Genomic DNA, 16,597 nt, shown 5'->3' on the forward strand with positions numbered 1-16,597 from the left:
CAGTTTCCAGCCACTGGGTTATCTGATGACTTTGTCTGCTACTTTAGAGAGCCTGTACTGTCAGATATCACTTCCCCATGTAGGTACTTATACATTGTGATCCAGTTGCCTTCTTGTGACCCAGACACATTTGCTTTGAACTCTGAGCTCCTTATATCTTTCAAGGCACATCCCTGCAGCCTCTCACCCAACTGCGATGGTGCTTGGGGTTTTATTTATTTTCTGCTTGCTTGAAAGATTAATTAATCTTAATTTTCTGTTTTATTACTTCCCCTAGGATGAAATTAGTTCTAGTGAATTATACTGGATTGATAAAGACTGAAGACCACACCCCTGTTTATTGCACCAGCCCCTGCAATGTCCTATCTCAGGCCTTGATCTTACAATGAGCTCTGTGCAGGTGCAGAGGTTTACCCATGTGGAATTGTTTCTATGATACTACAGTACTTCTCGATCCTTAGCCCAGGAAATAACTCTGGTATCTCTGAAACTGGTGGGGCAGCTACGGTTGGTAAATGTTGACTCTGTAATGGCAGCTACTATAGGCCACCAGACAGTCATCAGATGGCAATGACTTTCATTTGTTATCACCCTTGGACATAGCCAAATGGCTGAGCTAGAGGTGGAAAAGTCAGTATCCAATAATCAGTCTCCTGAGCCATCCAGTCCTCTAATTCACCTTTCTTAATTCTTCTAATTGTGCAGTGGCATTGCCAGTGGCCAGGAATAATTTTATCTGTATTGCAGAAAAAGCAGAATGGCTGGAGAGAACACAACACCTTGACTTTAAATTCCTGGCTTTTGGAGCTAATGGCACAGCTCTTTGTTCCTTTAATTCAGTGTGGTGGCTTTACTTATTTTAATAAGGGCTTGAGTGATACCCCTAGGAAGAGATTTAAATCTGCTTTATAATTGCTGCGCTAGAATAAGCAACCATAATGGTGCCTTTTGCACTGTTTGTGTCTTCATTTCTTGTTGTCGTAATAGAGCTTTTGCATGTTTCCCATTCACTGCCAGAGAAGATGGATATAAATGACATTTCTTATGCTTCAGATTCACTATGGCATCATAGAACCTAGAGCAGTGGTTCTCAAACTTTTGTACTGGTGACCCCTTTCACATAGCAAGCCTCTGAGTGCGACCCCCCTTATAAATTAAAAACACTTTAAAATATATTGAATACCATTATAAATGCTGGAGGCAAAGCGCGGTTTGGGGTGGAGGCTGACAGCTTGCAACCTCCCCTCCTCCCCCCTGTAATAACCTCACAACCCCCAGAGGGGTCCTGACCCCCAGTTTGAGAACCCCTGAGCTAGAGATAGGAATACTCTATTTGGTCATCTAGTTCATCCCAAGGCCTGGAAATGATCGATCCGCATGACTGATCCTGTAACTAGAGTATCATGAAGTGGCTAGTATTGGTGAGAGTTTGATAACTGCTCTGTATAAACAGCCCAACTGTGTTAAAAAGACTGACATTTTATAACAATCCAACCTAAGGCTGCAAAGTTACATTTATGGTTTAGACATGTGTCTTATAACGTAGGTAGTGCAAATGTCCTAACATTGTACTGGATGATGTTAGTTACTGTCTAGCCAGCATTTCAATAGATGTACCAGCAGAGGGATCCTTATCCTTCCTTTGGGGACATTAGATTAATGCCAACAACTCCCCTCACTTACACTCCACTTTACAAAAATTCTAGCTTGTCCTCTTACAACCGAATTCAGGAGACAGTTCCCGTGTGGGCTCATGATACAGCTGGCAGAACGGGTGGTCTGGTATCAAAGTAAACTGTGGCATGGTGGCAGCCTGATGGTTCTATTCTTTCCTGTGCCTACCAGGCCAGATGGGACCTTCCTTCTCAAGTATAGTATCATTTAATCCTCTTTATTCCCCACCCAGGTCTCTTTGGCTTGATCTACCATTATCAGAATGATGTGCTAGCTGGAAAAAAAAAAACCAGCCAGGGTCTCTGAACAGCACAGGAATGGTAAACAAATTGGATCCCAGTGGCTATTAGAAGATGAATAGTGGTTAAAGTAATAAATGATAGCGTCACATTTGTTATGCTTGAGCATTTTAATTACAGCAGGATGTTAGTAATAAAAACTTATGCCTAGGGTTCATAAGTCGTAAACAGATCACTTAAGGTCTTTCTTCTCCTATTACATTGCTAATAAGTCACTATAATCAAACCATATCATGCAAGAAAGCCTTGCAGACAGGTAGGCAGGTTCACCCCAAATCATCGTGCAAGGAGGTTATGCCCATTTCCTAAGAGGAGAGTTTAGCCACTAGCTCTTCCAAAAAGAATTTGTTTTTTCTGTTTAATGGAGAGATTATTTTTGTAGTGGGCCTTTAAAAAACCAAGGGCCATATTTTCAAATTAAGTAATTATCATAGAATCATTGAATCTTAGGGTTGGAAGAGACCTCAGGAGGTCATCTAGTCCAACCCCCTGCTCCAAGCAGGACCAACACCAACTAAATCATCTAAATTACACCGACAAATCCCATTAATTAGCTATTTGCATGTGCAGTCCGGTCATTGTGTGCCCAAAGTAGGCATCTAATTGCAAGCCTAACTTTTTTAAAAAATCTGTTCCTAAAAGTGAAGTAATGCACTGCAGAAAGATTAGCTTTCTTACTCTGAAATCGGTCATGCTTATACTGGGACTAAGATACTACAGCAAGGAGCACATTCTAAATGCATGATTCACTTGAGATGTAGATATGAGCTTGCAAGATCACCAGTATCTAGTCAACCTATCATGCATTATGATAATCATATTTTCCCTTAAAATGCACCTTGGAAGAGTGAAGAGAAATGTAACTTCCCATAGGGACTTATAGGCACATTGCAGGTCTGCAGTCTGCCAGGGTTCCTAAATTCATACCTGAGCAGGAGGGCTGACATGACAGTGGGGAGTGGAGTGGAAGAGAACAGACAGTAAAAAGAAGTAGGAGACGGTCAGACTGTCTGTCTCTGAGGCTTGGTCTACGCTACACAGTTAGGTTGACATAAGGCAGTTTACGCCGACCTAATTATGTCAGTGTACACACTACAGCCTTGCTCCCTCCAATGTAAGTGCCCCTCTACACCGACATGACATTACTCCACCTCCACGAGAGGTGTAGGGCTTGTGTCGGTGTAGTTCGCGCGAGGCAGTGTCCGTGTAGACTCTGCAGGTACTTACATCGGCTGTTGGCTGTCTTCTCAATTTCACAGCTCCATGCTGGAGTGGGGAGTATCATGAACTAGCCATGGTAGTGAACGAGTAGCCAGGCTACCCAGGCTGCAAGTAGCGCACAGAGGGAGCAGCATCTTTCAACCACTCAGCTTCAAATAGGGATTTGAAAAATTCTTTGGTTGACATCATGTACCAGAAATTTGGAAGAAATTCAGCCAAATGACTTTTCAAAGCCAAGTTCCTGCACAGCCTTAAACTGCTGCTTCTCCCTCCATAGCAAAAGTGACACTCATTAGAGGATTTTAATTAACACCTATTTGTAAATCCTTTACGGAGTATATAAATTATCAGCGTATTGCCATTGTTTTTGCCTAATATGGTGAAACTTCTAACGTCTGGGTCCAGCACTACAAGATAGCCTCCCTTTAGCTAAGGCTGAGGCTCAAGTGCTTTCCTAGGTTATCTCTACACTTTAAATGCTGCAGCTGTGACACTGTCGCACTTCAGCGTAGACAATCCCCACAGTGATGGGAGGGGTTAATCCACCTCCCTGAGAAGTGGTAGAATTATTCTGTCAACATAGCATTGTCTGCCCAGGGGGTTAGGCTGGCATAGCTCTGTCTCTTGGGGGTGTGGATTTTTCACCCCTCTGAGAGATGTAGCTATGCTGATGTACGTTTTCATTGTAGATTAGCCCCTAACGAAATATCTTGCATGTACTGTTAGCAAATGACCCCCTTGTTATTTACATATTGGATATAAACTAAAAAGAAACTGCTCTCTGAGGGCCAAATCTTGCTCGCACAGACCTCACTGCAAGTTTTGACACTGACATCAGCAGGACCAGGACTTGGTCCAGTTTCAAGGCTAAGATAAAGAAGACAGCTTGCACAAGCAAAAGTGCTTGTGCTGTCACACAGCAGATACCTGCACACACAAATGTAAGTGTGTACAAACAAAGATGAGTGCACAAGCATTTTTTGCATGTAGACTTCCATTTTCATGCTTTCAAAATATTTCCTTCAGTGTTTGTTCTACACTTTCCACCTAGAAACATTCCAGTTAAAGGGACACTGTTGAGATAAAAAGAAAAGGAGGACTCGTGGCACCTGAGAGACTAACGAATTTATTTGAGCATAAGCTTCTGTGAGCTACAGCTCACTTCATCGGATGCACGAAAGCTTGTGCTCAAATAAATTTGTTAGTCTCTAAGGTGCCATAAGTACTCCTTTTCTTTTTGCGAATACAGACTAACACAGCTGCTACTCTGAAACCTGTTGAGATAAAGATCATCTATTTTAAAAGATTTACTTACCTGCATCACTTACGCTTGCCTAATTAAAACAGAATGGGTTGTAAACATCTCATTGTTTGTTGGATTTCTGCCTTGCACTCAGATGGGAGCATGAAACAGTAGTTCATTTCACTGTGGCTTCTTTGCATAATCTAACACGAGGGATTCAGGAGGACTTTCTCAGGTGACTGTTTGGTCTTGTGGTTAATGCATAGGAACAGGCTCTGCCATAGATTTTCTGCGGGAGCTAGGGCAAACCATGACACCTCCTTTTCTCTATATGCAAAAGGATTACACTTCCTTATTTCACCAGGAGATTATGAGGATTAATTTGTTTGTATTTGCAAAGAGCTTGGATACCTTTATATGAAAGGTGCTATAAAAATGCAAAGTACAGTATTCTAACTCAGTATTCTTGGGTGTAGGTTCACAATACTACAGAGGTCTTTGGTTGTTTTTTATTTTGGGGGGGGGGGCGGTGTTGGTATAATACTTTTTGTGTATGTGGCCTAAAGTAAACTGATTGCCTTCTAATATTTTAATTCAATTCCCCTCCCCACAAATCAGACCTCCTCAAAATTTTTCACGTGAAATTTTAAAATATAGACAAACATACCCAATACTCGAATTTGCATAACTGCTCCATGTAAACCAAAGAACATCCAGAGGGGCTGGGAACAGTCCACGCAGACCTGCATGCCGGCGCTGGCACCATTATGGCTCAAATGCAGTTCGCCTTCCGAATTCACCATAAACCCCAAGATGTCTCCACTCTGGAGGGGCACCAAGATTCTACAGACTGCCCAGAATTCCTTCCTGTCAACCAATGATTCTGGGTTATAAGGAAGGTCACTGGGCCTCAGAGTACTAGGGTCACAAGAGGTCACTCCGTATGACAATGTGCCGGAACGGGAGGCATTTGATTTGTTAATTTTGACAAAAATGGTTTCATTGATTCTAAGGGGCCTGCTGGTGAAAACCAAAGTCCTCTCTTCCCGGGCATGTTCCAGCCGGGCCACAGTTTGGTCGTCCAGGATTTTGATATGGGCTCCCCTGAGCTGGTGGAAGCGGAGGTCACTTTCAAGCTGGGATGGGAAGAGATGGGAATGCTGAGAATTGAGGGAGTTCTGAGGGATGGGACACATGGTGGCCAGCACATGGAAGTTCTCTTCCTGGAGGTTGAGGTCGCAGAGGCTCACGGAGAGCCGGGTATCCTCTGTGTCCCTGCGCAGCGAGGGCCGGCGAATTGCAGTGAAAGATCTCGGACGCAGGCAGTCGGGAGGAATAATTTCACTGTCTGTGAAACCAAACGAGAGAGAGAGAAGGATCACTCAAGAAATAATAAAAATATCCAGGATTTTAGGACTCACTGGTGGTTTGATTGAAAAGCAGAGGGCTTCTGCCTTCAATAAATTTTCCTTAAAAAAAAAAAAAAAAAAAAAAAAGAACAGAAGAGCATAAGATAAAATAGTATGCAAGTGTATGTTAGTTCTGTGCTTTCCCCCTAGCACCGGCCACCATAATCACGGCATAACCCAATGCTCACAGACTCAAACAATAGAAAAACCTGACCGAGAGGAACTCCTTGGGGAGGGGAAGCAGAGATACATCATTAATTTATTGATCGATAGCGATAAAGGTTCTGAGCTTTTATGCCTTGTCGATGTCTATAGTCACCTCTCACAAGGGCCTTGAAATGAGTAACTAAGTAGATATTTGGATTTTAAAACAAAATGCTAGTCTTGTAAATTTCAGTCCTATTTGTTATTCGTTACCTCTTGAAATTTAATTAATATTTCTAGCAATAATTAATCGCCAGCCTACCCGTGTTTGCAGAAAGACAGCACAGAAGCGGATAATATCATAGCTCAGGAATTTTCTATAAATACAGCACAATCGCTCATTATCTCCAAAACAAATAATTAAAAATCAAACTGGCAGATAAATAACAAAGACAGAAGACACATATGCATTCAAATGCAACAGAGAAAAAATAATTACACATTATCCTTTCTGTTACATCTCACTTGATGCTTCAAAAGCTGATCATCAATTTAGTTCCTCTGCTAAACAATGTAACCAGCTGGTTTTAATACCTAAATTACTTCCGTTTGGTACAATCTGAGCCATGTTGCTACCTGTCAATGGTAAAGAGCAATAAATGGAGGAAAAATGTTGAACCAACATAGTTTACAAACCTAAGCCCTGATCCTGCCACCCATGCTTAACTTTATGAACTATGAGTAACTCCTTTGATTTCAGGAACTATTCAGTGCACGTAAAGTTAAGCATGTGTCTAAATCTGTGCAGGATTGAGGCCTTATTATACCAGTTGTGGGCCATACCTAGGAACCTTTCTCCACTTCAGTGGAAGCTTTGCCTGAGTAGGGACTGAAGAGCAGATTGCAGCTATAAGCCAAGGTCCAAATTATGTGGGCTCAGGAAACTCCACTCAAGAAAAGCCGCTGAAGGATTTTTTGATGACTCAGCCAGAATTCCTCCATGGGCTCTGCAGGAGCACACACAGGGAGCAGCTCCACCACCATTTGAAAGGGTGCAGCATGAACCCCTCTATTGCCCGTGCATAGCCATGGCCCTCTCATCACAACCCCTTCGAGAAGGCTATCATCACAAGCAGCATTAGCTTGGAATAGCGCCTGTGCTCTTCAGTCCAACAGGAACGGCTCACTGTGCAGGAGAGCAGGTGGGAGGCAAAGAAAGACTCCATGTACCCATCCTCCAACGCTGCACACTCACACTTGGCTTCTGTCCCCAAGCAAGGGCCTCTGCAAAGCAGAATGTAACAACCCCAGATTCTAATTTAGGACAAGAAGCAAACCTGGTACTAGGTGAAGTCAGAGGAAGAACGTAGGTGAGGAGACATTTGATTAGTCAGCATCTCAGAGCTAAAACTCTCTTAAGAACATAAGAATGGCCATATTGGTCAGACCAAAGGTCCATCTAGCCCAGTATCCTGTCTTCTGACAGTGGACAGTGCCAGGTTCCCCCAGAGGGAATGAACAGAACAGGTAATCGTCAAGTGATCCATCCTGTCACCCATTCCCAGCTTCTGGCAAACAGAGGCTAGGCACACCATTCCTGCCCATCGTGGCTAATAGCCATTGATGGACCTATCCTCCATGAATTTATCTAGTTCTTTTTTGAACCCTGTTATAGTCTTGGCCTTCACAACATCCTCTGGCAAAGAGTTCCACAGATTGACTCTGTTTGCTAAACTTCTCCCTCAGATTATTTATTTTACAACAGCACATGGTCAGAGCCTTGAGTCCTCTGGAAGACGGCACCCCTGTTAGGATGGCACTCCCTAGCACCTCTCCAGAATACTGGTTCAGTACTGACTCACCAAGGAGAAATGCCATCTCTATTGAATCACTGAGAGTACATCTTGCAACATAGGGGTTCTCACTAGTGGTCTCTTATACCATTTCAACCCTGCTTATTTTGGGAGATCTGACAAGATCACCCCCACAGGTCGCTGGGGTGCAGTGTAACCTCTTTGGTTTGCTTAAGCTGAATTGCTCTAGTCTCCTCTTTAAATAATCTGCTATTTCCAGAGAATGTTGGAATATTCAAAATTAAAAACAGACTGTTTGTATCACGTGATTGATTCTCCTCGTCCTAGGAACAACTCCGAGCCCCAGCAGTTAATGCAGAAAAAGGAGCAGAACAGGAACTGGTGTTACCCTGGATAATTTAGATAGCAATTGCACTAATGCTTTCTATTATATTGGCTAGTGTTTATGTCATCACTGCCCCTGCTGGATAGAATCAGACTTCTGTCCCTCTTCCAGGCTGGAAACCCACAAAGGAAGAAAAAATGAATACTGGCAGCTGACGCAGATTCTTCTGTGTAGGTGAACTGGTAGAGACCTTTGTGCATAGAAACAGAAGGTCCTTTAAATTTCATTCCCCTTAACCACACATGGGCAGCCTAGCTGACAACTGTCATGTGTGGGTAGCTTGCAGTCAAGGTTTCAAAAAGCTTATTTTCCACAAGGATGCTTCACATTTCCCTTCAGCTGCTGGACAAAAAAATTGAATGGAGGTTTAGGGAGAAAGACTGTTTTGTGGCTGAGACACTGGACAAAGCGAGCAGACCTACATTCTATTCTGAACTGTTACTAACTTAACTTGGTTTTGGACAAGCAATTCAACCTCGCAGTGGCTCGGTTTCCCCATATAATATGGCCCATCCATACAATGGCAATAACATTTCTCAACCCCACAGGGTGGCTTGTGAGGCTTAATTCATGAATGCTGGACAAAAGGTTTATAGGAGAGCAAAGTATTATTAATGCATAAAAGGGATTTGTGAACATCTAAAAGGGTGGATCTTTTAGGGTTGCCAGCCTGATCCTACTGATCTGATTTTTGATAAATCGAAAATGACGCAGCCGAATTCTAAAATCCCATTATAAGGAAATTAAAATATTGAGATTCATCCTGCATGAATGTAAGTAGTGTATTGACATGAAGCACGGAACACCGCTTATGCAGAATAATACATGAGCTGTGGAGTTATGAACAAATAATTCCATCTGATCATTATGGTGAAATCTCAAACAAAAGAGAGGACATTGGGTGGTCAGTCGTCAGCAGAATCCCACGCTGGCATTGTTTTCTTGCTTCAGTGCAGCTCTATTTCTCACTTTGGCAGTATAGAACAAGCTGCTAATAAGACACTGGTCCATGATCCAGCCTTGTTTCTCTGCTACAGCCAATCTCCAGCGTGAATGTTAAGAACATTTAAGACAGACTGTTTATTAGTTTCAAATGTATTGTGTGTGTGTCTATGCGCGTGTCGTGTGTGTGTGAGAATAAAATTGCACAATTAGTCCACATAGTGAAATTCTGGAATGTGAGGTAGAGACACTGTTAGTTTTCACCTCAGTATATTGCCCCAATCAGCATGAAATTTCTCATTTCTGACGATGTCTTACTCCCACCCCAAATATCAGAGGGGTAGCCATGTTAGTCTGTATCCACAAAAACAATGAGGAGTCCGGTGGCACCTTAAAGACCAACAGATTTATTTGGGCATAAGCTTTCGTGGGTAAAGAACCCACTTCTTCAGATTCCCAAGGAATCCCAAAGAGTTTAGCCAACTGTGCAACATTATTTAGGAATCCTTGGGTTTTACCACGTTACTGATGTCAGTGGAAGTTTTGCCTGAGCAAGGATTGAGGTGACAAAATGAGCAAGGAATTCAGGGTTTGACCCCCTACACTGAATTACGATGATGGAGACAAGTGATTTCTCAGTTATGTATCTAACAGATAGCAACAACAGTGATACAGTAGGAAGTGACCACAGTGTTCTACATGGAAAGGATTTTCCACTGTGTGCTTTTTTTTTTGTGGGAGAGAATCTGGGGCACTCTAGGTGTGGTTGTTTTTTAAATTTCTGGGCCATACAAATCCCTTTTTCTCTTTTCTAGAGGATAAGGGTAAATTATCTGACTGATAAGGGAGCGGGGGATATGGGCGAGAAGAAGTTTTTAGATTGCTTTCACTTCTCTGCTGCAAGTTTTTCCTTTTTAGGGGTTTCAGAGACTACAGCCTCACACAAAACACCAACTGTTTAGCATGTCATACCCTCCCTAGGCAGTGGGCTTCAAAGGATTCCTGCTTCCAATTCAGATGGTTTGGAAGAAAAATCCCCAGGGTTCTGGGTAGCCCCTAGCTTAATTTAATAAAGCTTCAAACCAAGGAGTTGGCTGGGGGAAGTGGAGGGGTTATCAGAATCCTCATTCCAGGCTCTGCACCGCCTACATCTCTGCTTTGCTTTTTGTCTGCACCTCCTCCTCCTCCTCCGTGCTCTGCCAGCTACTCATTTTTTCATGCTGTCTGCTGCGACCTGAAAGAGGCTCCCTGATCAACCAAGACGCCCCAATGACACTCCTCCATCAAGTCCCCCCTAAGAATGCTCTTCTTTGAGCCAGCCTTCCACCACTACTCATCCCTTCATCTACCACCAAACATCCCTCTTCAAAGGGATAGGGGGAATGTGGTACCTCAGCTACCTCTGCATGCTGACTGCTGGCAAATGTTGACTTCTTAAGGACACCTCCTGTATATGCATATACAGATGCGTGCACATACAACCATGGAGAGAATTATAATCTACAGCACTAATAACCCTACAGCTACAAGACCCAAAAGGCACATATTATTGTCAGCATTTATAACACAGTGATTTTGTTTTATCCATTCACCCTCCCCATTGTTGATACTTTGTCTACTGTCTACCGAAGAGCTTGATCCTCCAAGGTGAGGGGCACCTGCAACTCCCACTGACTTCCTGCAGCACCCAGGATCCAACCCACAACTCACAGCATCAAGTGCTTCACCTGCAAGCTTTTGGGCACAGGGACTTTCTCCTTCTGTCTTGTCTGCAAAGCACTGTGCACACGTATGGTGCTAGAAATAATACATGATCCCAGTAAATGACCTGCCAATGTATATTACATGATGTGTATATACTGCAAGAATGATCTAAAGAGGGTCTAATACGAACAAAGGAAATTCAAGTATTAGGACTGGAACAAAAGAGTCTCTAAGACATTGGGAATCAGACTCATGCATGTCCTTTGATAAAAGAATACATTGCATCATAAAATGAAACTGCTTAATAGGAAACAGGAGTGTAGAGATTGCAAGGGAACAAGGAGAAATGTAATTGTATCTGGACACGACTCCTCGTTTTCTGTTAATTAAGTAAAAGGGATCAGCTCTGAACTCACTTGAATCAGTGTAATCCACTGAAGGAAACAGAAGTAAAAAGTGGGGGTGGGGTGTCAAAAATTCCCTCTAGCATTTCTCTTCATTCTTTCTGCTTTCCCTCCTCCCACCAACTCCATTTCTTCTCCTCTTCCTCCCCTCTCCCCCATGTTCATTTGGTAATTTTGTCTTACTAATATTTTCACTGAACGTTTTATCTCCTTGTGGAGTTTTTGCAACTAAAACCCTGAGAACTGCAGCACCCCCAAAATGCTCACTGATGTCAACGGGAATTGCAGGTCCTGAGTCTGACGTCTATTGACTGAAATGTCATATGCCCTTTCAAAATCAGCCTCCGCAAACGGGGTTTTACCATTCTACTTGTGCCATTATGTGAGGACTCCACTCACAGTCAAGAAAACGGATCAGAGCTCCTTCTGAAACTCTCAGGGAGGAGCCCTCCGGGAAGATGGGCATGATTCCAACACTTACAATGGGTCACTCCCTCCTCCAAGGTCTTTAACAGGAGTTGTGCAGCTAAGAGGCTGTTTGGCACCGCTTTGAAAATTTAGGGGAAGTGTCTGAAATATAAAGCAGATGTGCCAGGCTGTAAAGCAACATGGCCGTTAGAGATGAGCTGAAGTGATCTGGCAAAAAGCAACCCATCTTTTGGATGAGAAGTAAAACTGTGTAACAGGGCACTTGCAGGCAATCAAGATCCAACATCCCACATAAGAGTAGGATGGTAAGCCCAGCTTTCTCACTAAAAATCCCAACTCAGACCTCTGCCTTTGCCAAACTCTCCTTGCAGTTGTTCAGTGGTATTCTTCGCTTTCCGTCCTAAATTAGTTGTGCAGTGCACAGTATTAGACAGTTTCCCCGTTTCAGCCCAGCAGTGGCTGCATTTCAGTGGCAGGTGGAATGATTGCTGTGCTCAGTATAGAATTCAGTTTGTAAAGTACTTTGAGGGGACTGAGGATGGAAGATGCTGTATATATGCAAATTCATTATATCTAGAGCTCGGTAAAATTTTTCAGATGAAATTTTTATTTTGTCAAAAGATGCATATTTGGGTTGACAAACATTTTGCAGATTCGTGTTCAATTTGTCAAATTGTTTCAGCTAAAAAATCAAATCAAATCAAAAATTTTCCTTTTAATGTTTTCTAAATGAAGTGTTTTGATTTTATTTTCAATTATTTTTGTTTTGAATTTTACTTTGTTTTTTAAAGGTAAATACCTTCAAAAAAATAAATGTTTTTGTTTGACCCGAAACAAAATTTTTTCTGGTTTTTTCATTTGCCCATTGTATCCCCAAAGTCAGGATCTAGGTTCAGATTTTCCCACAGTTATAGGACATTTGGTTCAGGCCCATCTCTAGTTTTGTGATATGTTTCTTAGAACTTTTTATTCTACTTGGGAAAGCCAAGAAAATGGAAAAACAAACTCACCCTTATTGAAAATAAACCAAAGTAGAAAATTCAAGAGGCAAACAAAAGAGAAATGGAAGGAAGGGGAGACAGAGACCTTGCTTGTAGTAGTTAAGAGACAAAGTCAATCTCATAAAGAATGGTAGGAGTGCTTTTACCTTTCGGCAATGTACCAAAATAGACACATTTTCTAAAAAAATAAACTTATTTGCTGTCAGAAAACTTGTATTCTCCATGTGAGGTCTGAGGAGCAGACAACTGCCTTTCTGAGCTATCATCATGACCCTGTGGAAACCTAGAGTCACAGAATGTACATGATCAGACTGTGACGCTTTGCCTAGTTTTGTTTTATTTTTTCTGTTACCTTTAAATCTTGAAGTTATAAGACCTGGGGGCACTCCACTGTGTTTACTTCTCATAAACACTGAGGCGCCGGAATGCATCTTCTCAGTTCATACAAAGAAGCCACTTTGGGAGCCTTATTGTAGATGTGGGAGGCAATTGGATAAAATCCCACGCAGGAATGACTCATACTTAAAACTTTCTCTACTATACACAGAGAAATTCAACTCATCTCAATACATTTCCCCCTAAGAACAGGCCGAAAAGTCAAACTACCTGACTAATTTCTGACCCACCATCCCTTCCTACTGCACCACACAAAAGAGACACGAAACCCAAAGTCTTTAGTTAAATAAAGATCTAGTTATAGTCATATTGTTTATGACTTTATTTTAAAAGTCTTAATATGCCATTTTAAATAAAGCATGCCCTTTCTATCTTCCCTACAGGAATACACAACAAATTACAGTCAGTGGAGAAATTCCTTCCTGATGTAGCTCCATCAGCTTTAAATGTAAGATCATTTTCCTTGTCTTCAAGAGCAGGTACAATTTAGCTCCTCCCTAAATAGTATCAGAGCTTGGGAGCCCACTCACATCGTAAAATACAATCCCTGCCCCAAAGAGCCTACCACCTAAATAGAAAGGACTGATAGAGCTGGGAGAAAGGAAGCATGACCATTACGGACTCGGACATGCCAACTCTCATGAACTGATCGCGAGAGTCGCGATTTCTAAGCCTCACTCAGAAATCGTGTCAGCCGCCCTGGGCGCGGCCGGGGCTCCCGCTGTCAGCAACCCTGGGGTGGCAGGGCCATGTTCCACCTGAGGACAGACAGCGGGCTGGGCTCCCACAGTCAGCCCCAGGCGATGGCCGGGCTCTCACTGTCAGCCTGGGAAGTGGGAGAGGGGACCCCCCTGCAGCCCCACCCAGGCCTGGGAAGGATAAAGAACCCTAAGGAGCAGAGGTAAGGCTGGGGGGCGTAGCGGGGTTGAAGAGAGGGGGATGGGGGCTGATGGAGTGGGAGGCTGTACTGATGGTGAGTTCTAAGCAGATGGGATAAGCGCTGAGAGGGTGAACTGAGGGCGGTGGGGGTCGACGGGGTGGGGGATGAACTGATGGGGTGGTGATGATCGGGGCTGGGGGACTGAATGGAGGGGGCTGCATTGAGGGGGTTTGGGTGGGGCTAGAACTGAAGGGGGCACAGGCATTGGCTTCCTCCAGGCCCCAGGGGTGCTCAACCACCCCGTTCTGCCCCAGGCCCTGCCCCACCTGACCCTTTCCCCCAAACCCCCACTCCTGCCCCGCCTCTTCCTGCCCAGTTCTGCCCCCCCCACCCTGTGCCTTCTGCACACTGCAGAACAGCTGATCACGGTGGGCAGGAGGCACAGGAAGGGAGGGGAAGGAGCTGATCAGCGGGGCTGCCAGCGGATGGGAGATGCTGGGAGCGAGGGGGGAGCTGGCCGCTGGAGGTGCTAAGCCTCCACTGATTTTTTTCCATGGTTGCTTAGAATTAAAAAAACTGCAAACTAACATCACTAACACAGCACATGCCTCACTTCACCAATCAGCACCACTCCCCTACCCCTGTCTACATGTTGCCTCTTTAGAATGCAAGCTTTTCAAGGTGGGAACCCTTTCTCATTTTGGTCTGCATGCCAGCTCGCACTCTTGTGGCAATATATAAATGAATAGCAGGAATAGTTAATGATGACATCAGCCCGATGAGTCACACAGCAGGTTAAGACTGTCACCAAACAAAATATTCTGTGGGTTCTGATTTGCATTTGATCTTTGGAGAGATATGGTTTCTGGGCACCCATTGTCACCTTGCAGTGTGTCATGTTCTGCCCTTTAGGGGGCTCCAAAGGCCAAAAGCCTGAGCAATTCTTCATTCATACACTTCGTACTCGTAAATCGTGGTGATACCAAGTTGACATCATTGTGTATGTAACCCCTTGGGGTTTAGAGAGCATGGCCCCTTTAAATCTTTTTCCTAGTGGGGAGGGGGAGCAGTGAGAGAAAGGAGGGAAACTTGGGGGTGTGGTTCTGGAGAGGGAAGGGCTGCAGCAGGGAGGCCCTGGACAAAGTGAAGGAGAGAGAACCTGCCTGAAGCCTGGGAAGGACAAAGCGGCTGATAGGGGACACCCCAGGACAGGAGACAGCAGGAGCACTGTGCCAGGGGGGAATCACCCAGGAAGGACCGGCCGGAGCTGGACCCAGTATCACTGCTGCCCAGAGCTGCATGGGGCTGTCAGTACTGGGGCTTGTGCCTCTGCATTGGGAATAAGGAGGGAGGCTGTAGCTAGTTAAGTGGGGAGGTTGTCTCTCTCTGGCTTTGCAGAGAGAGGCAGAATAGGGTTTGTTGGGGAAAGTTCACTGGCGCCGAAGACAACCAGGAGCACCCAAGACTCCGCACTGGACTGGAACTTTGCTCAGGACTCCTGAACTCTGTGTGCAGACACATTGCTCAGTCTCTGCCCTTTCAGACTCTGCTACCACTGGGCCTGTGGGGCCTGGGTTTGGATGCAACCCTGTTCTACTGCTCCCCCTACATTTCCCCTTGTTGTTTTTCTCCTCTCATCCCTCTGTAAATAAATATCTCCCTTTGTTATATCCATCCACTTTTCCTGTGGGGGGTTTGGAACAGGTGCCCCTGGGGTGGAAGGAATTTTTCCTGCTGCATTCCTGCGTGCGCCTTCTCTTGGCTAGAGCTGCCTGCAGAGCAGACTCCATCTTGGCCACAAGGGCACTAAAGGTACATGTACTTAGTGGAGGGTAAACACATTTGCAAAGTGCTTTTATGGGGTTCATGCACAAGTTACTAGTTACATTTGGATTTTATATCCTATTCATTTCAATCTGGAAGCTAAAGTAACTCACGGGAGGCTGTTTCATGCTATGAGGAGCTGTTACAGACATACCATTGGCTGGCCCTGAATTAGCAGACAAGACATAGGATCAGGAAGCTTCAGACATACAGTAGAACCTCAGAGTTACAAACAGCTCGGAAACGCTATGGTTGTTCTTTCAAAAGTTTACAACTGAACGTTGAGTTTATACAGCTTTGAAACTTTACTATGCAGAAGAAAAATGCCGTTTTTAACCACCTTAATTTAAATGAAACAAGCACAGAAGCAGTTTCCTTACCATAGCACATCTTTTTTTAAACTTTCCCTTTATTTCTTTAGTAGTTTATGTTTAATGCAGTACTGTACTGTATTTGCCTTTTTTTTTTTTTTGGTCTCTGCTGCTGCCTGATTGCGTACCTCCGGTTCCAGATGAGGCCTGTGGTCAGGGGTGAAAGTAAGATAAATTACTTACCGGTACGGGAGCCCCCAGAAGGGGCATGCTTCAGGTCAGCCTCCCCCAGCCAGCCCTTCCACGCTGCCTGGCCCACGCCGCCTGGGGCTCCGGTGGCGATTTAAAGGGCCTGGGGCTTCACGGTAGCAGCAGCAGGGAGCCCCAGGCCCTTTTAAATCACCGGGCCTGAGGGCAGCTGCCCCTTTTGCAGCCCCCGCCCCCCGACAGCAGCCCTGAAGGGAAGGGGGGGCACGGCGGCAAAAGGGGCAGTGATGGCAGCGCTTTAACATCGGCT

The 16,597-nt window shown here is 44.3% G+C and overlaps 1 protein-coding gene across 2 annotated transcripts in view; it reads right to left on the reverse strand.

The window, feature by feature from the left end:
• Positions 1 to 16,597, reverse strand: part of NEURL1 (neuralized E3 ubiquitin protein ligase 1) — a 260,957-nt gene that overhangs the window by 16,364 nt on the left and 227,996 nt on the right. For both annotated transcript variants that reach the window (XM_074959425.1, XM_074959426.1), the window contains exon 4: positions 5,105 to 5,785. In XM_074959425.1, the coding sequence (XP_074815526.1) occupies positions 5,105 to 5,785 (681 nt within the window). The remainder of the gene's footprint in view (positions 1 to 5,104; positions 5,786 to 16,597) is intronic.

Source organism: Natator depressus, chromosome 7 (genome assembly GCF_965152275.1).
Source record: "Natator depressus isolate rNatDep1 chromosome 7, rNatDep2.hap1, whole genome shotgun sequence".
NCBI lineage: Eukaryota > Metazoa > Chordata > Testudines > Cheloniidae > Natator > Natator depressus.